The sequence below is a fragment of the Bufo bufo genome, chromosome 11 (genome assembly GCF_905171765.1).
Source record: "Bufo bufo chromosome 11, aBufBuf1.1, whole genome shotgun sequence".
NCBI lineage: Eukaryota > Metazoa > Chordata > Amphibia > Anura > Bufonidae > Bufo > Bufo bufo.
Genome location: NC_053399.1, coordinates 95,999,011 through 96,024,338, shown reverse-complemented (window position 1 = coordinate 96,024,338; position 25,328 = coordinate 95,999,011). Strand labels below are relative to the sequence as shown.

At 46.7% G+C, this 25,328-nt stretch overlaps 1 protein-coding gene across 3 annotated transcripts in view; it reads left to right on the top strand.

The window, feature by feature from the left end:
- Positions 1–7,513: 7,513 nt before the first annotated feature.
- Positions 7,514–25,328, top strand: part of LOC120981731 (NACHT, LRR and PYD domains-containing protein 3-like) — a 190,574-nt gene continuing 172,759 nt past the window's right edge. Inside the window, exons 1-5 of one of the 3 annotated variants that reach the window (XM_040411411.1) lie at positions 7,514–7,621; positions 17,398–17,450; positions 21,022–21,185; positions 22,374–22,545; positions 24,930–24,995. In XM_040411411.1, coding sequence (XP_040267345.1) covers positions 17,426–17,450; positions 21,022–21,185; positions 22,374–22,545; positions 24,930–24,995 — 427 coding nt within the window. In that variant the 5' untranslated portion in view covers positions 7,514–7,621; positions 17,398–17,425. Of the gene's footprint in view, positions 7,622–17,391; positions 17,451–21,021; positions 21,186–22,373; positions 22,546–24,929; positions 24,996–25,328 lie in introns of those variants that run through there. The other 2 variants (XM_040411409.1, XM_040411410.1) reach the window with 2 other exon arrangements.

Below are 25,328 nucleotides of genomic sequence, written 5' to 3'. Positions count from 1 at the left end.
AATGTGTTGCTACGTACAATCCAGTTCTGGTTTTTATGGACGTCAGTCCAGGAATCGTTTTCCTTATAAATAGGCAATAGCTTCTGTCCCTACAGACTTAGGACTCATTCACACGAGCGTATTCTCTTTCCATGTCGGTTCCTTTTATTTTATTTTTTTGAAGCCCGTATGTGGAACCATTCATTTCAATGGGGCCGCAAAAAAAAAAAAAAAACGGAAATGACTCTGTGCGCATTCCGTTTCCGTATGGCCACATGTCCCTTCAGCAAAAAAATAGAACAAGTCCTATTATTGTCCACATAACGGACAAGGATAGGACTGTTCTGTTATGGCCAAGCTGTTCCGTTCTATAAAATGCTCAAACAAAACAATGGTGATCTTCGGGAGACCAGCTACAGAAAACACTGTGGAGCCTCATTTAAGAGTCTCGACACAGCAATCCAAAGTTCAAAGCTCCCTGGGAAACAGTGATATGCAAAATAACCGTGGAGCCCCAGTTATGGGTCTTCAACACAGTGAAAGCCAGATATCCCTCAAAGGAAGGAAAACCGAGCAAAGGGATGTCCCCATTACAAAGATCACCAAATCCACCATATTAAGTGGCCCCTATGTCAAGATCCCGCTCTTTTACAAGCTTTAAGGATGTGACGGGGAAAACCTAAGCCAGTTATCCATCCACAGTGTTTTCTGTAGCTGGTCTTCCTAAGATCAGCTATTGTTTTGTTTGAGTAGTCTCCAAGGCATTGCTCCCGTTTAGCCAGAATCCTACTCCACACTGATGAGGGGCAACACCCCGAAACAGCTGTCTGTGGATGGATAACTGGCTTAGGTTTTCACCGTCACATCCTTAAAGCTTGTAAAAGAGCGGGATCTTGACATAGGGGCCACTTAATATGGTGGATTTGGTGATGTCTGTAATGGGGACATCCCTTTGCTTGGTTTTCCTTCCTTTGAGGGATATCTGGCTTTCACTGTGTTGAAGACCCAAAACTGGGGCTCCACGGTTATTTTGCATATCACTGTTCTATAAAATGCAGAATGCACACGGACATAATCCGTATTTTTTGCAGATTTGCGCGCCGCTAAATACATACAGTTGTGTGCATGAGCCCTTATTTTGTGGCTACTGAGGAGAGGGAGGGGGCGTATAGCTGAACTACATTTTATTAAGCAAGATGTCCGTGTCACGATGATCGGTGACAAACTGATAGCTGACATATACAGAAAGACAACTGCTACCAATTCCCTCTTGCACTGGGATAGCCACCATCCCGTTCCCCTGAAACGAGGGATACCGAGGGGGCAGTATCTCCGTGCAAGAAGGAATTGCTCGGATAATCAAGCCTTCTTTAAGGAAGCAAAGAAACTACAAACAAGGTTTAGAGAGAGGGGATACCCTCAGAAACAGCTTAATCAAGACTTCAAATATGCAGTAACACAGGACCGCACTAGTCTGTTAGTCCTGAAGTTGAGAGACCTAGATAAGATCCAACCACCCCGCATCATCTCAACTTATGACTCAGCTAATCAGGATATCATGGAAGTGCTTAATAGATACTGGCCCATATTACGAATAGACCAAGATCTATCTGGCACTCTGACGGAGAAACCATGCGTAAAAGCCTCAAGGACCGTCTCGTCCACAGCCACTACACTCCCCCCATGAGGGAGGGGGGTACCTGGCTGGACCGTAAGCCACTAGGCATGCAAATACATATCCACCGCCAAAACAATAACATGCACGGTCACTGGACAAGTCTTTGACATCCGGGACTAATGTAGCTGTCGGAGCAAAGGGGCCATATATATTTGCCAATGTCCTTGTCCCAAAGACTACATAGGGAAAACGATAAGGGAGCTACGTAGGAGAGTGTGCGAGCATGTTAATGACGTCATCAAAAAGAACGCCACTCCAGTAGCTTCACACATTAATGAAGTGCATGGGGGGGGATCCCTTATGCCTTAAATTCTCTGTGTTGGAACTGGCACCATCGTCACCTAGAGGTGGGGACTGGGACAAGAAAATACTGCAGAAGGAGTTTGTATGGATCCATAGATTTAGATCCCAGGCACCTTTTAGGCATTAATGAAAGACTGGCGTTGACCTGTTTCCTATGAGTGTGGCTATGTCTAGGATGTTCCCATTCCTCTATAAGCCAAGCTTCATGTGATTTTTTTTATAATGTACCAAAAATTAGACCACATGTGTAAAGCATGAAATATTATGTAATATCATTATGGGCATTAGCGACCTGCCAACTGGTCTCTGTCTGAAGGTAGCCACGGACTGTGGATACTTTCTTTACAAGTATATACACTGGATTACTGTGATTCTGGCTGCAATGCATTTAGGGTATTCTGTGATTATGTATGGAACCCTCATTCACATAAGTGCTGCCATATTATATGATTAGCGCCTTATAATGACTGTGCCCCCTCCCCCTTAATATTGTGTCTTGTCCACCCCCCCCCCTCTATTACCTACCAATTTACCTATCGTTACGATGTGGGTTGTAGAAATATACCTGAATATTGCAGGTGTTTTTACTGGGAGAAAACGTCAGGGTCCACTATATAGATGGGGATTTCTTAAGGCGTGATGTAGACCTAGAAATGATCTTTTTGTATCGCAGGGTTGACACACATTGATATTCCATTTTAAATCGATGGACTGGGGATGGCAGTATCCTGTGGAGCGCATTTGCGTTCCACAGGCCGCTAGTACAGGAACCGGAAATAGGCTTCTGGACCGGATGCCGCATCTTGGAACGCACATGCGTTCCACAGACCGGAATGGTGGCGATTGATTGACCGGACTATATTGAAGCCCCGAGGTAACCGGAAAACATCCGCTGGGTGGAACGCATGTGCGTTCCAACAACAGGAAGTGAGGCCAGTCCGGGAATGAAGTGAACCACCAATGGGGCGTCTTGGCGCTAATTGATAGCGCTTTAAATGCAGTTGCAGCACTAATTACTAGATCGCCTACCAGGGGGAACGGTGATCGAGGGGAGCCCTTCACTATGTAAGTGTCACTTACCCTGGTCAATGTAGCTATAGGTCTTTCTGATGTAAGCACCACTTGTGATTGTATCTTTAGATTCTAGTGGGGGCCTTATTTAGACTCTGTCACAGTGAGACAACAGGAATGGTATCATATCATCTGAACTGTGAGTTTACACTGAATTATAATCTTGCTCATGGTAGTGGTGGACAATGCACTGATTTGGGTATATGACTATCTCTTGCCCTACAGGATGCGGAACACATCTTTTGGCCCCAAGGGACTCCGACTCAGGCACCACAACCAATGTTTGCTTATGACTGGCGCTATAAAGCATGTTCATTGGCCTGAATACAGCCCCCTGTATCAATTTATTGTCGAGCGACCATCTGACTATCTATGTGACCTGGCTTTATGCCAGTATTTATCTTCTAAAATCGCATTGTATAGACCAACAGTGCTTTATTGAACCTCCTGATGATCCCATAGCATTGTCTAGGGGGAAACGCGTTGGGTTAACCCAGGTGTATGACCATCAAGTCAACCCTGACCATCTGTATGTTTTCTATATGTCTGTACTATGTGTTCTGTTTTTCTTCCATCCAGCTTATTGATGTACTAATGGTACTTTATTATCCCCACCTCATACCTGGGGCACTTTAGAACTATCCCTTTAATACCCCTTGAGGGACAAGGAGTCTAGGTACGCGGACAGGGGGCCTCCACCATTAGGAGCCTTCCCTGGGCTGAGGTTGTAGGATAGGGGTGGACCCAGGTCATTATCAAATGCTGGATGGGATTATCGGTCACATATCCGGTATGTATTTTTTGTGCTTTATATAGTGGATCCAATTGGGATCCTTTTAAGGTATATCATTAAAATTATATTTTTAGGGTTTTTTTCTATGCTGGAAACGTAAACTTTTGATCAGCTGAAAAACAGCCTGTTTCAGTTTATTCGTTGTTTTCGTTAAATTGAATGCTCAAAAAATGTTTTGTCTCCCTCCCATTTCTTCTTGTTGCATGGTGAAGCTCTACTTGGAACCTTGTTAAGATCCAGCCATGCTAAATATGATTTTTTGCCGTTTTTCAAGTGGTCTTAAACTTTTGATCAGGACTGTATATTTACGTTGGGTGGTCAGAAAGGGGTTAAAGCATTTTACAGGGAGTCCCCTTGTAGCAGTAAACGCTGCTCCTCACGGATCAGAGGGGCGGTGTAATGTGCGCGTCTGTGAGGCCATTGTTCGTGTCGAGGGAAGTGAGCGTTGGAGGCTTCATCCAAAGTCGCTTCGTTTAAAACTTCGGATTAATACTGTACAGTGATTAGTCTACGTACAGTCTTAGAATGTATGGGCTTCAAGGAGCCGAAGTCCGTTATTCATGAAGTTGCGCGAGACACCATTGAATAACTCAGGTAGTTGATTTTTAAAGTGGAAAAACACTTTAAACAGAACTCTGCTTCGGTTCCGAGGTTCTAGACGGGACCGAAGCAGCGTTAAGTTTCAAGTTTTAAAGTGTTTTTCAACTGGAGTTATTCAATGAAGTCTCGCGCAACTTCGTGAATAACGGACTTCGGCTCCTCGGAGCCCATACATTCTAATACTGTACGGAGACGGATCTCTGTGCAGTATTACTCCCAAGTTTTGAATGAAGCTCAACACTGACACTTGTAGCTGTGCGTAGAGACGGGCGCAGACGTCTATAAGCGACGAGAATACAGAAGAATGCCAATAAATAAGAGAAATTAACAAAAATATATAGAATACATATAAGTTTTTATTAAAAACAGTAAAACCGGCAGCTTTCACTTCGACTTGTACAGAAGAAAATATATAAGAATAAATATCGGGTGCGGAGAAGATGAAAACCTGTTCTATTCAGTAAAACATGTCACATACAACGTGGCCTCCCCAGATATCAGCCCCCCCCCCCCCGCATACAATATTATAAGGGCCCCCCCCTCTGCATACATTATATGGGGTCCCCCCACATATAAAATCATAAAATCATACAATCCCATACGGCAGTGTATGGCAGCCCCCCCATCATACAATCCCACACAGCCAGCAGCCCCCCCCATCATACAATCCCACACAGCCAGCAGCCCCCCCCCCCAATCATACAATCCCACACAGCCAGCAGCCCCCCCCCCCCCATCATACAATCCCACACAGCCAGCAGCCCCCCCCCCCCATCATACAATCCCACACAGCCAGCAGCCCCCCCCCCCCCAATCATACAATCCCACACAGCCAGCAGCCCCCCCCCCAATCATACAATCCCACACAGCCAGCAGCCCCCCCCCCCCCATCATACAATCCCACACAGCCAGCAGCCCCCCCCCCCCATCATACAATCCCACACAGCCAGCAGCCCCCCCCCCCCATCATACAATCCCACACAGCCAGCAGCCCCCCCCCCCATCATACAATCCCACACAGCCAGCAGCCCCCCCCCCCATCATACAATCCCACACAGCCAGCAGCCCCCCCCCCATCATACAATCCCACACAGCCAGCAGCCCCCCCCCCCCCATCATACAATCCCACACAGCCAGCAGCCCCCCCCATAATACAATCTCACACAGCCAGCAGCCCCCCCATCATACAATCCCACACAGCCAGCAGCCCCCCCATCATACAATCCCACACAGCCAGCAGCCCCCCCATCATACAATCTCACACAGCCAGCAGCCCCCCCCATCATACAATCCCACACAGCCAGCAGCCCCCCCATAATACAATCCCACACAGCCAGCAGCCCCCCCATAATACAATCCCACACAGCCAGCAGCCCCCCCATAATACAATCTCACACAGCAGCCCCCCTATCATACAATCCCACACAGCAGCCCCCTATCATACAATCCCACACAGCAGCCCCCTATCATACAATCCCACACAGCCAGCCCCCTATCATACAATCCCACACAGCCAGCAGCCCCCCCATCATACAATCTCACACAGCCAGCAGCCCCCCCATCATACAATCTCACACAGCCAGCAGCCCCCCCCCCATCATACAATCTCACACAGCAGCCCCCCTATCATACAATCCCACACAGCAGCCCCCTATCATACAATCCCACACAGCCAGCAGCCCCCCCATCATACAATCTCACACAGCCAGCAGCCCCCCCATCATACAATCCCACACAGCAGCCCCCCCCATCATACAATCCCACACAGCAGCCCCCCCCATCATACAATCCCACACAGCAGCCCCCCCCCCATCATACAATCCCACACAGCAGCCCCCCCCATCATACAATCCCACACAGCAGCCCCCCCCATCATACAATCCCACACAGCAGCCCCCCCCATCATACAATCCCACACAGCAGCCCCCCCATCGTACAATCCCACACAGCAGCCCCCCCCCATCGTACAATCCCACACAGCAGCCCCCCCCCATCATACAATCCCACACAGCAGCCCCCCCCATCATACAATCCCACACAGCAGCCCCCCCCCTATCATACAATCCCACACAGCAGCCCCCCCCATCATACAATCCCACACAGCAGCCCCCCCCATCGTACAATCCCACACAGCAGCCCCCCCCATCGTACAATCCCACACAGCAGCCCCCCCCATCGTACAATCCCACACAGCAGCCCCCCCCATCGTACAATCCCACACAGCAGCCCCCCCCATCGTACAATCCCACACAGCAGCCCCCCCCCATCGTACAATCCCACACAGCAGCCCCCCCCATCGTACAATCCCACACAGCAGCCCCCCCCATCGTACAATCCCACACAGCAGCCCCCCCCATCGTACAATCCCACACAGCAGCCCCCCCCCCCATCATACAATCCCACACAGCAGCCCCCCCCCCCATCATACAATCCCACACAGCAGCCCCCCCATCATACAATCCCACACCGTAGTCTCCCACACGGCAGTCCCCCTCACACCTCATAGAATTGTCAGCCCCCTCCACAGGCTTCACATGTACCTCTCAGGCAGACACTCTCCCCTGTCAGTGCTAAAGACGCTGCTGTGCAGAGCAGCCATGCCTAACTTTCCTACTGTAATAGAACGGTAAAGGCTAAATCCCATGACTCGGAGGGACCTTGTGACGTCATGGAGGCACGTGACATACTGAAATCACGTGACCGCAAAGTGGACGCCTCAAACCGTAATAGAACAGCGCGCGCTGGCTGCCGACCCACGTGACCTAGAAATGTCACGTGATAGTCAGAAGGTCCGTTTCGTGTCTGCTACACCGCTACCGTTCTTCCTCTCCACTGCTAAGCTCCGCCCCTTGCACTGATCACATGATGATGAGGTCGTCACAGGTCCTTCAGCTTTTGCTAATGGCTGTAAATAACGCATCTATATATAAATCTGACAGGGGGATGTGGGAGACTAAGGCCCTTTCAGAGGAGCGGGTGTCTCGCTGCGGACTCCCAGCACTGCCGGGGTCTGTGGAGCTCTAAGGAGGACTTGTTCTTTCAGTGTTCTACTCTGTCTGCAGTCACTGAAGGACCTGGGATGACGTCAGAGGGTAGAGGTCAGCAGTTCTAGGACCTGCAATGATGTCACAGCCATGTGATCAGTGGAGGAAGAGGCGGGGCTTAGCAGAGGAGAGAACATACGGGACTGATTCAATGTAAGAGGCTTAGAGCCTGGGATATGCTGGGAGCTGTAGTTCTCCTGCTTGGAGGGAGGGAGTGGTTATTTGCCTAGCACTATAGCTTTGAAGGGAGGGGAGTGATGTTATTTACATGGGACTGTATGTCGGAGGGAATTATGTTATTTACATGGGACTGTACATTGGAATAGTCTGTAGATAGTGATGTTATGTACATGGGACTGTATGTCGGAGGGGAGCGATGTTATTTACATGGGACTGTATGTCGGAGGGGCGCGATGTTATTTACATGGGACTGTATGTCGGAGGGGCGTGATGTTATTTACATGGGACTGTATGTCGGAGGGGAGTGATGTTATTTACATGGGACTGTATGTCGGAGGGGCGTGATGTTATTTACATGGGACTGTATGTCGGAGGGGCGTGATGTTATTTACATGGGACTGTATGTCGGAGGGGCGCGATGTTATTTACATGGGACTGTATGTCGGAGGGGCGTGATGTTATTTACATGGGACTGTATGTCGGAGGGGAGTGATGTTATTTACATGGGACTGTATGTCGGAGGGGCGTGATGTTATTTACATGGGACTGTATGTCGGAGGGGCGTGATGTTATTTACATGGGACTGTATGTCGGAGGGGCGTGATGTTATTTACATGGGACTGTATGTCGGAGGGGCGCAATGTTATTTACATGGGACTGTATGTCGGAGGGGCGTGATGTTATTTACATGGGACTGTATGTCGGAGGGGAGTGATGTTATTTACATGGGACTGTATGTCGGAGGGGCGTGATGTTATTTACATGGGACTGTATGTCGGAGGGGAGTGATGTTCTTTACATGGGACTGTATGTCGGAGGGGAGTGATGTTCTTTACATGGGACTGTATGTCGGAGGGGAGCGATGTTATGTACATGGGACTGTATGTCGGAGGGGCGCGATGTTATTTACATGGGACTGTATGTCGGAGGGGAGCGATGTTATTTAGTCTATAGGTAGCGATGAGCGAACTTCTGTTTTCACATTTGGCGTACAAGGTTGGGGTTATCTAAGAACTCTGATATGGATTCCGTTACGACGGACTATAACGTATGGTCCGTGGTTCGCTCATCACCCTCTATGCACATGGAGGGCAGTGTAAGTAACAGTCGTCACACGGACATTTTTACAACCAATTACAGTTTGAGGCCGTTCACTCGGCTGTCAGAAAGCAGAACATGTCGTGGGATTAGGGGTTTTGTTATATTTGGGCAGAGGTAGAGGCGTGGCCTAAAAAATCTCCCTCTTTCCAAAAGTTGGGAGGTATGCTTCCGGTTCCGGACTGTCTTGGATAACACTGCCATAATGCTGTCACTGCAGTACAACACATTCCAGAACTGCGCTATATAGCGTCAGAAATCAGTATAACGCTATAGTGCTGGGCGTCCGCAGCGAGACACCCCCTCGTCTGAAAGGGGCCTACAGGCCCAGCCCCCGCCACTCTGCCAACCCCCCTGTCATGGTAGTTTCGTCCTTGCCTTCATTTGTGGAACATTTTGTTGGCGGAAATCTCGGTGACCGAGAAGCGGTGTCTTTCTCTGAATGTGACAGTTTCGGCAGCGGACACGTGGATTTCTGCAGGTCCCATTCAGGTGACTGGAGCTGAAATTTCTGCCACAAAATCTGCATTGTGTGAACGTGGCCTTAAAACACTGTGATGTTGTGGTGGACGTCAGTGAGAGGGCAGGGCTCGCCTCATCCATGTCCCCTGTTTATATCAGTGCTCGTCAGTGTATGACGTACGTTCTAGCAGATATAACTATGGACTCTCTAAGGTAAAGGCCTCGTGCACACAACAAACAGTGGATCTGCAGAACACGGACCCTTCTGTGTGCACGCCGCGTCCTCCTCACTCACATCACTAGACTGTTCTATAATGCAGACCGCACATCATCCCCTCCCTCTGCGTCCAGCGTGGTTTTTGCCAGAGAAGTAGAAATAAACAGGTCTGTGCGCTGTCAGATTGGACATGGATGGAAGATACGGTCGTGTGCACGAGGCCGTACTATGGAGCCTCCGAAAGCCACGGATGGACTTCTGAGTGTTTCCATGAGCTTCTGATCTGTGTCTCCACTCCTCAAAACATAGGAGATGTCTTTTGTGTCACCCGCAGCTCCCCCATAACAGTGCGTCACCCGCACTCCCCCATAACAGTGTGTCACCCGCACTCCCCCATAAGTGTGTCACCCGCACTCCCCCATAACAGTGTGTCACCCGCACTCCCCCATAACAGTGTGTCACCTGCACTCCCCCATAACAGTGTGTCACCCGCACTCCCCCATAACAGTGCGTCACCCGCAGCTCCCCCATAACAGTGCGTCACCCGCAGCTCCCCCATAACAGTGTGTCACCCGCAGCTCCCCCATAACAGTGTGTCACCCGCAGCTCCCCCATAACAGTGTGTCACCCACGGATCCCCCATAACAGTGTGTCACCCACGGATCCCCCATAACAGTGTGTCACCCACGGATCCCCCATAACAGTGTGTCACCCACGGATCCCCCATAACAGTGTGTCACCCACGGATCCCCCATAACAGTGTGTCACCCACGGATCCCCCATAACAGTGTGTCACCCACGGATCCCCCATAACAGTGTGTCACCCACGGATCCCCCATAACAGTGTGTCACCCACGGATCCCCCATAACAGTGCGTCACCCGCACTCCCCCATAACAGTGCGTCACCCGCACTCCCCCATAACAGTGCGTCACCCGCACTCCCCCATAACAGTGCGTCACCCGCAGCTCCCCCATAACAGTGCGTCACCCGCACTCCCCCATAACAGTGCGTCACCCGCACTCCCCCATAACAGTGCGTCACCCGCAGCTCCCCCATAACAGTGCGTCACCCGCAGCTCCCCCATAACAGTGCGTCACCCGCAGCTCCCCCATAACTGAGCATTTAAAAATGGCACCCACTCGCAAGTGGAGTGGACGCCATAGCCGCCGGGTGCCTGCAATCAGCGGTAATGTTGGTGGGACATTTAACCCTTCAGATGCTAAAACCCAGAAGCTTGCACTTCCATCTGTGCTGGCCAAGATCGGGGGAGCCGGATGCATTATGTGGCAGCTTAAGTCCTCCTGAATGAACAGAAGCAGCCGCACGTTATTAGGGAGTCATTTAATAAGACCAGCGTTTTAGACCCCCTATTTTCCTATGGAGCCGTGCCACATGCTGGGGCTCCATAGGAACTAATGTGCGGCAGCTTCTGTTCATTCAGGAGGACTTAAGCTGCCGCACAATGCATCCGGCTCCCCCGATCTCCTCCAGGGGGAGCACACCTGGAAGCATGGGTTTCAGCATTTCCAGATGCTGTCATAGATTTAGAACATTTTCTACGCCTAAAACAGGCATAGAAAATGATAAATAATATCGGCCTGGTCACCCACCCCCTTCCCTCCACGCCCCCTGTTTTAGACCTGGCGTGAGTGGGGAAAAGTCACAGACTGTGGTGCAAATAATCTCCTATAGTGTATTTCTCATACGCTCCAATGCTAAAAAAAATTATAAAGATTTAAATCACACCCCATTTCAACAAAATTTAAATAAGAAAAAATACACATCATTGGCATCGTTGCGTGTGAAAACGCCCACACTATTAAATATAAAAATATTTTTCTCATATGGCGAAATGGATGATTTGCCATTGATGCAATTAGAAAGTGTGTCTTGCCCCGCATAAATCAAGCCCTCATATGGCTATGTGAATGAAAAAATAAAAAATTATGGCTTTGGGAGGGCTGGGAGTCATTAAGGGTTAATGTCCGAAAACCATAAAATCCTAATTGTTATCCCATAACTGTGACAACCTGTGCTGCAGAATTAGTACATTACTAACGGTGATCAGTGGGTGTCATATAGAAAAATATTTTAAAAAATTCTGCATTTCTCCGACATAACAACGATAGATCTTGTATTTCTACACGCTGTGTACGGCTTTCACGAAAGACATTCATCTCTTATATCCTGTATATACAGGGTCTCTTGTGTTATGGTGGGTGGTCTCACATGGCTCCGTGATAAGTGCAAGATAATGCACCTGGGGCGTAAAAACCCAAGAGCAGAATATACAATCAGTGATACAGTCCTAACCTCAGTATCTGAGGAAAGGGATTTAGGGGTCATTATTTCAGAAGACTTAAAGGTAGGCAGACCATGTCATAGAGCAGCAGGAGATGCTAGCAGAATGCTTGGGTGTATAGGGAGAGGCATTACCAGTAGACAGAGGGGGGCGCTCATGCCGCTCTACAGAGCACTAGTGAGACCTCACTTGGAGTATTGTGCTCAGTACTGGAGGCCATATCTCCAGAAGGATATACTGTAGATACTCTAGAGAGAGTTCAGAGAAGAGCTACTAAACTGGTCCATGGATTGCAGGATAAAACTTACCAGGAAAGATTAAAGGACCTTAACATGAAGAGCTTGGAAGAAAGACGAGACAGAGGGGATATGATAGAAACTGCTAAATACATAAAGGGAATCAACTCGGTAAAGGAAGAGAGCATATTTAAAAGAAGAAAAACTGCTACAAGAGGACATAGTGTTAAATTAGAGGGGCAAAGGTTTAAAAGTAATATAAGGAAGTATAACTTTACTGAGAAAGTAGTGGATGCATGGAATAGCCTTCCTGCAGAAGTGGTAGCTGCAAATACAGTGAAGGGGTTTAAGCATGCATGGGATAGGCATAAGGCCATCCTTCATATAAGATAGGGCCGGGGGCTATCCATAGTATTCAGTATATTGGGCAGACTAGATGGGCCAAATGGTTCTTATCTGCCGACACATTCTAGGTTTCTATGTGATATGAGGGGGTCCCAGACTTCCAGGAAGATCCAGTTCTAGGTCAGGTTCAGGGAGTTACTACTGAATGAAGAAAATCCTGGGTGTGACACAGAGAACAAGCTGCGGTTATATACTGTAACTATACAGCCAGTCATATACCTGACCACATACCGTACACACACAGGACAAGCTGTCGTTATATACTGTAACTATACAGCCCGTCATATACCTGACCACATACCGTCCACACACAGGAGAAGCTGCGGTTATATACTGTAACTATACAGCCCGTCATATACCTGACCACATACCGTCCACACACAGGACAAGCTGCAGTTATATACTGTAACTATACAGTCATATACCTGACCACATACCGTCCACACACAGAACAAGCTGCGGTTATATACTGTAACTATACAGCCGGTCATATACCTGACCACATACCGTCCACACACAGGACAAGCTGTCGTTATATACTGTAACTATACAGCCCGTCATATACCTGACCACATACCGTCCACACACAGGACAAGCTGCGGTTATATACTGTAACAATACAGCCGGTCATCTACCTGACCACATACCGTCCACACACAGGACCAGCTGCAGTTATATACTGTAACTATACAGCCAGTCATATACCTGACCACATACCGTCCACACACAGGACAAGCTGCGGTTATATACTGTAACTATACAGCCAGTCATCTACCTGACCACATACCGTCCACACACAGGACAAGCTGCGGTTATATACTGTAACTATACAGCCAGTCATATACCTGACCACATACCGTCCACACACAGGACAAGCTGCGGTTATATACTGTAACTATACAGCCCGTCATATACCTGACCACATACCGTCCACACACAGGACAAGCTGCAGTTATATACTGTAACTTTACAGTCATATACCTGACCACATACCGTCCACACACAGGACAAGCTGTCGTTATATACTGTAACTATACAGCCTGTCATATACCTGACCACATACCGTCCACACACAGGACAAGCTGCGGTTATATACTGTAACAATACAGCCGGTCATATACCTGACCACATACCGTCCACACACAGGACAAGCTGCGGTTATATACTGTAACTATACAGCCAGTCATCTACCTGACCACATACCGTCCACACACAGGACAAGCTGCGGTTATATACTGTAACTATACAGCCCGTCATATACCTGACCACATACCGTCCACACACAGGACAAGCTGCGGTTATATACTGTAACAATACAGCCGGTCATATACCTGACCACATACCGTCCACACACAGGACAAGCTGTCGTTATATACTGTAACTATACAGCCCGTCATATACCTGACCACATACCGTCCACACACAGGACAAGCTGCGGTTATATACTGTAACAATACAGCCGGTCATATACCTGACCACATACCGTCCACACACAGGACAAGCTGCGGTTATATACTGTAACTATACAGCCAGTCATCTACCTGACCACATACCGTCCACACACAGGACAAGCTGCGGTTATATACTGTAACTATACAGCCGGTCATATACCTGACCACATACCGTCCACACACAGGACAAGCTGCGGTTATATACTGTAACTATACAGCCAGTCATATACCTGACCACATACCGTCCACACACAGGACAAGCTGCGGTTATATACTGTAACTATACAGCCAGTCATATACCTGACCACATACCGTCCACACACAGGACAAGCTGCGGTTATATACTGTAACTATACAGCCAGTCATATACCTGACCACATACTGTTCACACACAGGACAAGCTGCGGTTATATACTGTAACTACACAGCGGTCATATACCTGACCACATACCGTCCACACACAGGACAAGCTGCAGTTATATACTGTAACTATACAGCTAGTCATATACCTGACCACATACCGTCCACACACAGGACAAGCTGCGGTTATATACTGTAACTATACAGCCGGTCATATACCTGACCACATACCGTCCACACACAGGACAAGCTGCGGTTATATACTGTAACTATACAGCCGGTCATATACCTGACCACATACCGTCCACACACAGGACAAGCTGCAGTTATATACTGTAACTATACAGCTAGTCATATACCTGACCACATACCGTCCACACACAGGACAAGCTGCGGTTATATACTGTAACTATACAGCCGGTCATATACCTGACCACATACCGTCCACACACAGGACCAGCTGCAGTTATACAGGGAGTGCAGAATTATTAGGCAAGTTGTATTTTTGAGGATTAATTTTATTATTGAACAACAACCATGTTCTCAATGAACCCAAAAAACTCATTAATATCAAAGCTGAATATTTTTGGAAGTAGTTTTTAGTTTGTTTTTAGTTTTAGCTATTTTAGGGGGATATCTGTGTGTGCAGGTGACTATTACTGTGCATAATTATTAGGCAACTTAACAAAAAACAAATATATACCCATTTCAATTATTTATTTTTACCAGTGAAACCAATATAACATCTCAACATACACAAATATACATTTCTGACATTCAAAAACAAAACAAAACAAATCAGTGACCAATATAGCCACCTTTCTTTGCAAGGACACTCAAAAGCCTGCCATCCATGGATTCTGTCAGTGTTTTGATCTGTTCACCATCAACATTGCGTGCAGCAGCAACCACAGCCTCCCAGACACTGTTCAGAGAGGTGTACTGTTTTCCCTCCTTGTAAATCTCACATTTGATGATGGACCACAGGTTCTCAATGGGGTTCAGATCAGGTGAACAAGGAGGCCATGTCATTAGATTTTCTTCTTTTATACCCTTTCTTGCCAGCCACGCTGTGGAGTACTTGGACGCATGTGATGGAGCATTGTCCTGCATGAAAATCATGTTTTTCTTGAAGGATGCAGACTTCTTCCTGTACCACTGCTTGAAGAAGGTGTCTTCCAGAAACTGGCAGTAGGACTGGGAGTTGAGCTTGACTCCATCCTCAACCCGAAAAGGCCCCACAAGCTCATCTTTGATGATACCAGCCCAAACCAGTACTCCACCTCCACCTTGCTGGCGTCTGAGTCGGACTGGAGCTCTCTGCCCTTTACCAATCCAGCCACGGGCCCATCCATCTGGCCCATCAAGACTCACTCTCATTTCATCAGTCCATAAAACCTTAGAAAAATCAGTCTTGAGATATTTCTTGGCCCAGTCTTGACGTTTCAGCTTGTGTGTCTTGTTCAGTGGTGGTCGTCTTTCAGCCTTTCTTACCTTGGCCATGTCTCTGAGTATTGCACACCTTGTGCTTTTGGGCACTCCAGTGATGTTGCAGCTCTGAAATATGGCCAAACTGGTGGCAAGTGGCATCTTGGCAGCTGCACGCTTGACTTTTCTCCGTTCATGGGCAGTTATTTTGCGCCTTGGTTTTTCCACACGCTTCTTGCGACCCTGTTGACTATTTTGAATGAAACGCTTGATTGTTCGATGATCACGCTTCAGAAGCTTTGCAATTTTAAGAGTGCTGCATCCCTCTGCAAGATATCTCACTATTTTTGACTTTTCTGAGCCTGTCAAGTCCTTCTTTTGACCCATTTTGCCAAAGGAAAGGAAGTTGCCTAATAATTATGCACACCTAATATAGGGTGTTGATGTCATTAGACCACACCCCTTCTCATTACAGAGATGCACATCACCTAATATGCTTAATTGGTAGTAGGCTTTCGAGCCTATACAGCTTGGAGTAAGACAACATGCATAAAGAGGATGATGTGGTCAAAATACTAATTTGCCTAATAATTCTGCACGCAGTGTATACTGTAACTATACAGCCAGTCATATACCTGACCACATACCGTACACACACAGGACAAGCTGTCGTTATATACTGTAACTACACAGCGGTCATATACCTGACCACATACCATCCACACACAGGACAAGCTGTGGTTATATACTGTAACTATACAGCCAGTCATATACCTGACCACATACCGTCCACACACAGGACAAGCTGTGGTTATATACTGTAACTATACAGCCAGCCATATACCTGACCGCATACCGTCCACACACAGGACAAGCTGCGGTTATATACTGTAACTATACAGCCAGCCATATACCTATATATAATATATATATATAATACCTATAAGACAGAACTACAACTCCCAGCATTACCAGTCTGTACTAGGGCATACATTGCAATTACATGTAGAGGGATATAATATGACAGAACTACAACTCCCAGTATTTCTAGGATGTTATATGGACTATCCCAGGACACCACTAACCTCTCCTCCAGGCACCATACACAAGCTCCGCCCCCTCCCAGCCACATCACACAGGTTTCACCAGTTGTCTGCACTGGTCACATGATGATATCACCAAAGGTCCTTCAGACTTCCCTGCTCTGCTATGTCTTGGCTTCCTGCACTGGTAACATGGTGATGATGACATCACCAAAGGTTCTTCTCCACGTCCTATAGTCTACTCTCACAGGTAGCTATATAAGTGGGTTGTGTGGCTTCAGCTTCCGACCCTTCTATTCAAAAGTGACATGACAAGAGAATGTCATGTGACCCAGTGAAGTCAGAAGGTCCGTTTCCTGCATGGAGTTTAGCCGCTACCTATATAGATGTAATTAATGGGTGTGGCCTATCCTCCACTGCGGGCCCCCTTCCCACAGGGGCCCCATAGCAGCTGCTTGGTCTGCCTCTATTAGAGGTGCACCACTGCTGTTGATGTACTTACCGGAGAAAGGGGTCACTCCAACCCTGAAACACATTGTTGATCATGAATAGAGTAAAGTTCTTCTTCACACAAGGTCTCCCTGACTCTTACTTACCGCACTGCCGATAAACTCCTTTATTTTTCTTTTTCCCTGGTTGATCACCGGACCCCGAGTACCGTAGGAGGGTGCGCAGCAGCAGGCGTCTAAGATTCTGGATTTTCTTTTTTTTCTCCTAAATGTAATAAAGGTTTTTTATGTTGCAGGAGATTTTGATATCGTCCCAGGTCCAGGATGAGCATTATAACCCCCAGCGATGGTAAGGATTCCTCCTCTTCTCTCTTATTACTGGATGCGGTGACTGATCTATGACATATGTACGATTCTCACCTTCCAATGTCCTGATGAGGAACAGACTTATAGGAAATGGGGTCACACAGCAGATATATACTGTGATATGGCTGCTGCAAAGCCATAAAGGGGTTGTCTGAGATTTTGACATTGATGTCCTCTCCAGAATAGCTCATCAGTATCAGACCAGTGGGGTCCCTCTCTCAGCACCCCGCCGATCAGCTGTGAAGAGACCACGGCGCTCCGGTGAGCCCTGCAGCCTCTTCCTAATTTAGTGCTGACATATTCATTGGTCACATGGCCTGGGCTCAGCTCAGTCCTGTTCAAGTGAATAGGGCTGAAATGCAATACCAAGCACAGCCAGTGTACAATCGAAGGCGCTGTGCTTAGTAAGCCGCGACAAGGCTGCAGCGCTCAATGGGGCGTCTCCTTCTCCTCAAACAGCTGATCGGTGGGGGCTCCACGAGTCAGACCCCGCCATACTGATACTATTGGCCTATACTGATATACTGAGGATAGGTCGTCAATATAAAACACCCTGAGTTCCGTTCCACACATATCCCACATCGTGTACAGGCACCCTAATGAGTACTCTGATGAGAACAGGCTGTGCACGCTCTGTTCTGTAAACGTATGGCACAGAGATGGCGCAGGAGCTGGGCCCGTGCCAATGCTGACGAGTACTGGCTGTATTATACAGTGGGCTCCCGCCTCTCACTGCTGGGATCAGAACTAACTCCATTCCCAGCAGTTTAGCTCCTTAGATGCCCATTTCAATGCTGCAGCATCTACGTGGTTGGAGAGAGGGCAGGAGCCACCTGTGATGCAATTGTGGGGCAACCAAGAGCCTAATAATGGCCCCTGGACCTGACATGTAGAGATGACTATTCGGCCCTGCATTTGGAAGAGCTGAATAGGCATTTTGTCAGTTTTACAATCACTGAAATAATACACTGCAGTTTAGTGTTTAAAAAACGTAAAGTATTAAAGGGGCTCTGTCACCAGGATCAACCCTATTAAACCATACATACCGCCTAGTGGGGCTCATCATGCTGAATTAAACTATACCTTTTTTATCTGTAGGATAAACAGCTGCAGAGAGATCTGTGTTTTTATTCATTTGTAAATGAGATGTTGGAGCACCAGGAGGCAGGGCTGAATCCTTTAAGCACTGCTATGGAACCTCCCCTTCCCCTTGACAGACAGGGCTAGACATGCTGAGGGCAGAGGCCTGTCCAAGAGCTGTCTGCTAGCATCTACATATCATATACACTATGTACTATAGCTTCACCACACTGAGATCTGCTCAGAAAGCTAATCTGCATATCACTGCTTTATTCACAATCCTCTATATTTATTTTCTTCCACATTTATCCCATGAGAAAAGTCTATGTCCTTATCATGTTGAGAATGTTTTTTAGAAATAAAAATATTACTGGTTTCTTTATAATCATATATGGTGTCTGTGAAAAAAAACAGTAATAGGTTATAGCAAAAAAACAAACACTATTCTGAATATTATAAGGCTTTTTTATTATCATTAATATTATTATATGATTATATATTATTTATTATAGTATATCCTTTGGGTTTTAAATAAAAGAGAAAAAAAATATCAGAAAAAACCCCCCAAAAAAACAACTTATGTAAGCCTCTCCTGGGACTTGAACTGAGGATCTCTACATACATGGTAGACAACTATACCACAAAGCTATAATATTATCATATAGAAAAACATGTTTTTTCTATGTTTAGAAGCTAACACATATGACTGGTGTCTGTATGATCATATGGTGCCTGTAAATAAAGCAGTAATATGCAGATTAGCTTTCTGAGCAGATCTCAGTGTGGTGAAGCTATAGTACATAGTGTATATGATATGTAGATGCTAGCGCACAGCTCTTGGACAGTGCTCTGCCCTCAGCCTGCTGTCTAGCCTTGTCAATCAAGAAGAAGGGGCGTGTGCAGAGAACAGGGGGCGTTACACAGCAGGGCTCAAAGGGTTCTCCGACTTCTCATTTACATATGAATAAACACAGATCTCTCTGCAGCTGTTTATCATACAGACAAAAGAAAGGTATCGTTTTAATCAGCATGATGAGCCCTACCAGGCGGTATGTCTAATTTAATAGGGTTGTTCATGGTGACAGAGTTTTTTAGAGGAGAAAAGAAAAATGAAGCAACCTACCCCCCAAGCGCATTTATTCCCTTGTTTATTAATGTAAAAAGGTACCGTAAAAAATAATAAAAAGCCTATAAATAATTTTTATCACCACATCCGTAATGACCATAAAATCGTCACATTTTTTATCCCCTACGATAATTGCATAAAAATGCCAAAATTGCAGGGTTTTGTTTATTATACTTTTCTATTATCAAAAAGTCGTACGTACCCCAGAATGGGCCCAATGAAAACTCATCCCCCAAAATACAAGCCTCATACATGTCCGTCAGTGGGAAAATAAAAATGTTCTGGGTGAAGGGACACACTAAATACATTTTTTCAAGAAAAATAATTTTTGCTGTATAAAAGTAGAAATATATAAATCGCCATAAACACAGAACCCAAAAACTGTGGTGGAATCACTCTGGTTTTTTCTTGTCGTCACCTCAAATAATTTTTTACATTTCTTCAGTTCATTATATGTTCCCCAAAATGATACCATTAAATAATATGACTCCTCTTGCAGACAACGAGCCCTCACACGGGTATGTGGATGGAAGAGCAAAAAAGTTATGGCTTTAGAAATGTGGAGATGAAAAAGTTAAATAAAGTCACCAAGGATTAACTACCAAATTAGACGATGTCCTTAAAGGGAGTGTGTGATCAGAAAACGACCTGTTGTCTCAGTCAAGTTTTTATGTTAAACGTCTTTTCAGAATTTCTGGTGATTCTGATTTTCTAAGCATGCTTTGTGACCTGTGCAGAGGTCAGGAGGAAGAAGATAAGATGTAGCCATTATCTGTAGAGAAAATGGTGGATCCTGTGTTATCTATACAGAGGTGATACCTATCATTGTCATCCTGCCTGATGATAATGAGATGGCTACAGAAAAGTTACCTGTCCAATAGCATCCAGCAAGTGTGACATGAAACTAACCACATCTTCAGGCACAGTCACAGTATAGCGGTAAATAAATATACATGAGGCAGCGGTACAAATGATGGCAGAGGTGTACCCACCAAACCAGATGACGAGAGCCCAATTTAGTATTGACCGAACCGCTGACCGACTCGCTCCGAGGGCAGTGTATTATAGAGACTGGTTCTCTCTTGAATAAGAGGAGCGTTCCCCTCGCTTCTCACCAGTGACTGACATCAGCCATGTATCTACATGTATAGAAATACTGAAATCAATGTAAAGATGTCTCCTGTGAATGTGTCCTGCAGGGATTGTGCTGGGGAATTACAGGGGGTTGTGGATTTCTCATTAGTGGAAACCTGTAAAATGCTCCAGGACAGGAATATTCCACATAAACGGCCATCAGTCTCCTCCATGTTCTAGACGACTTCATTCTTGTGTCTCCTCCGTTTCCTAGATGATGAGACCCGGCAGTTCTACCAGCAGCTCCGTCAGTGTGAAGATCACTTCCTGAGGATGACGTATGAATATTTCCAGGATGATCTGCTCCACATTGTGGAGAACATGAGTCTTCTACCACTTCTCCGTGAGCTACAGTCCCGAAATCTCCCGGATACTGAGGTGAGAGGACATGAGCCGCCGGTGTTGTATATAAATGCCCCAAGTGATATCCCGTGTTACAGGCACAGTTTACGTCACTTTTATAGTGGTGGTTGATGCCGGCCACCGCTCCGCTCCCTCTGGTGAGCATGGCTATCGCTGTGGTCACCTGCCTTCTAGCTCCTGGAGGCCAGAGGTCTGGACTCACAAACATTTCTCTCCTCCTACTCTGAGGACTCCAACTTCTGGAGTAGTTCTTCTCTTTAGTCCATCCAGGCTGCAGCCTGAATTTCTATGGCCATGCTTCTCCATACCTGAAGGGGCACATGCACCATTCACGCATATCATCTACTCTAACTTATGACAGACCTCCCTAGGGTATTTAAGGAGCCTTCCCACAGGGGAGCGCCTCGGAACAATGGTTTCTAGTGACTAGATACCTGCAAAGATGCGATATACTCTGTCTATTTACCTGTGTACTGACTTCTGCCTATTTTGCCAGATTTGACCCTTCGCTGCCTGACCTCCACCTGATTTTCATACTGACCCTGAGCTGCCTGCCCTGACCTCGTACTGTTTAATAGATGACATGAACTCTGCCTGCCCTGACCTTGGCCTTCCCCGACTACAGTCTTGCCTGATCGCTCAGTGCTCTTCCTCTGCATCTCTTGACCCCTGACAGAGACTACTCCAGGAGGTAGCGGTCTGGTGGTTCCCCTGTATAGGGGTTAAAGGGTAAAGACCAGGGGGGCTGCTTAGATAACACGATTAGGAGTTACCCCAAACCAAATCTGTTCAAGTGACACATCAGATCCACATCCCCTGCGCTACATTCATGTCACCATCCTGCTGTCTACAAGAGGCTGAATGACAACTGTGCTTCATATGTCAGAGTAAGATGTTGGACAACGTCCAGTGTAATAATGGACAGCAGCTCATATCTGATGGAGACCCCCCCAGAAGTGTATAATCCAGTATTGTGGAGGATTTATCCCCTCCCCCGCACATGTACATTAGGGGTCACTACATCCTGGAAATAATCTGTTGTGGATTCAGGAAGGATTTTCTCCACAACTATTCCATAGATTTCTCTTTCTCTGGACAACACATTATAGAGAAGACAGACCTGTAATATCTGCAGTGTGTTAACCCTTTGTGTTATGTATCTGTGTATAACGCACCTTATGTCTGATCTTTCTTGTGTTCTAGAAATACCAGAGTCTAGAACATGATAGAAGAAGATTGGCGCGGACTTTGGTACAGGATATATATAACCTAGGAAGAGAAGCTGTGATAGGACTGTGGGTCAGTCTGTATGTATTACGGAAGGATCATGGTTCCCCCGGCCTGGACGCTGTACTGGAGGAACTCCGTCATAGAGGTAACATCGTGTATGAGACGTGTCACCCATGATATAGAGGTCTTCATGACTTACATTGTCCACAGTAATAAAGATCTCCCTCTGGATTTGTTAGGGATTTGAACCAATTTTGGGTCTTGCCTGTGGCCTGAATTGATTTGGGTCTGGCTTAGGATTTGATGCCAAAATAAACCAAAAAATAGCCCAATAGTTACTCAATGTGAACATGACAAACATATATAAATGATAGCAGCAATTGCCGATGAGGCTTCAGGGCCCCTCATGTAATGACCGCCACATACAGTGACCATCACAGTGTCCTCATAGTGACCACCACAATGCCCTTCTATACTTTATCACATTATTATTATTATTTATTATTAAAGCACCATTCATTCCATAGCGCTGTACATATGAGAAGAGGTATACATACATAATACAGACAATTGCACTAATCATAAACAAGGCGAGTTACAAACTGGTACAGAAGGAGAGAGAGCGCTGCCCGTGAGGGCTTACAATCTACATGGTATGGGAGAAGGACACAGTAGGTGCGGGTGAAGCAGGTCATTGCGGTATAGAGGAAGCAGGGTCACTGGTTGTAGGCTTGTCTGAAGAACTGGGTTTTCAGGTTTCTTTTGAAGGATTCCACTGTCGGTGAGAGTCTGATATGTTGGGGTAGCGAGTTCGAGTATGGGGGATGCACGGGAGAAATCCTGGAGGAGATTATGGGAAGAGGCGATAAGAGGAGAGGAGAGAAGGAGGTCTTGTGAGGATCGGAGAGTGCGTGTGGGGATGTATCGGGAAAGTAACTCAGAGATGTAGGGAGGGGACAGGTTATGGACAGCCTTGTATGTATTTGTTAGTACTTTGAAGTGAATTTGCTGGGCAATGGGGAGCCAGTGAAGGGATTGGCAGAGGGGAGAGGCAGAGGAGTAATAGGGTGAGAGGGGGATTAGTCGGGCAGCAGAGTTGAGGATAGATTGGAGGGGTGCGAGAGTGCTAGATGGAAGGCCACAGAGGAGTGTGTTGTAGTAGTCTAGGCGGGAGATGATGAGGGCATGTACAAGCATTTTTGCAGATTCAAAGTTAAGGCAAGCACGGATGCGGGAGATGTTTTTGAGTTGGAGGCGACAGGTGGTGGAAAGGGCTTGGATGTGCGGTCTGAAGGAGAGGGCAGAATCCAAGGTCACTCCAAGACAGTGGACTTGGTTGACCGGGGAGAGTGTGCAGCCATTGATCGTAAAAGATAGGTCTGTTGGGGGGGGGGGGGGGGTTGAGCAAGATGGGGGAAAGATGATGAATTCTGTTTTATCCATGTTAAGTTTTAGAAAGCGAAAGGTGAAGAAGGATGATATAGAAGATAGACATTGTGGAATTCTTGATAGTAAGGTGGTGATGTCTGGACCACAGAGGTAGATTTGTGTGTCGTCAGCGTAAGAGTGATACTGAAAGCCATGGGACTCTATGAGCTGTCCCAGCCCAAAAGTGTAGACAGAGAAGAGCAGGGGTCCTAGGACAAAGCCTTGCGGGACACCAACAGAGAGGGAATGAGACGAGGAGGTGGTGCGGGATTGGGAGACGCTAAACGTCCGGTCTGTGAGGTATGATGTGATCCAGGAGAGGGCCAGGTCAGTGATGCCAAGATATGAGAGAGTTTGCAACAGAAGGGAGTGGTCAATAGTGTTGAAGGCAGAGGACAGGTCAAGGAGAAGGAGGACAGAGTATTGTTTCTTTGTTTTCGCTATCAGTAGGTCATTGGTGACTTTGGTGAGGGCAGTCTCAGTCGAGTGGTGGGGTTGGAAGCCAGATTGTAGGCTGTCAAAGAGGGAGCAGGAGGAGAGGTGAGAGGACAGTTCAGAATGGACATGTTGTTCAAGTAGCTTTGAGGCATACGGAAGAAATGATATGGGGCGATAACTGGCCAAAGAAGATGGGTCAAGTGAAGGCTTTTTGAGGATGGGTGTAATGGTAGCATGTTTAAAATACTGTGTCCCATACCGTAGATGGTAAGCCCTCACGGGCAGGGTCCTTTCTCCTTCTGTATCAGTCTGTAACTCGTCTCGTTCATGGTTATTGCAGTTGTTTTCTATGATGTATGTATACCCCTTATCATATCTGCAGCGCCATGGAATGAATGGCGCTATAATAATAATACTACAGCACCCTCATAGTAACGTCCATAGTGCCCCTTCATACAGTATCCATCACAATCCCAGGACATACAATGACCACCACAATGTGACCATACACAGTGACTAGCACAGTGTGGGGGACATGGACACTATTTCATAGCTGTACATTTAGGACCATTAGACCTCGTCCGGTCCCTGTATAATGTGATATTTCCTGTACATTATATGTCTACATCCAGCACTGATGACGTCTGTATCATTTCTTATTAGGTGACACTCTGGTGGAGCAAATCCTGCTGGATGAACATGGACACCAACTGTCCCCACAACTCAAAGGTAAGTGAGATTTATATAGACCTATTATAATAAAACTGCTCATAGTTTACATTACATTACATCTGTCACATGGAACATGGTGTTTGGACTGCAGCGGGTTGTTATAGAGCAGGAGGAGCTGAGCAGATTCATATATAGTTTTCTGTGACTATTTAGTATAACTTGTATAACCTCCTCCTCAAAGAGGGAAGGCTGTCAGTCCCTGATAGGACCTCCTCCTCATAGTGGGAAGACTGTCAGTCACTGATAGGACCTCCTCCTCATAGAGGGAAGGCTGTCAGTCACTGATAGGACCTCCTCCTCATAGAGGGAAGGCTGTCAGTCACTGATAGG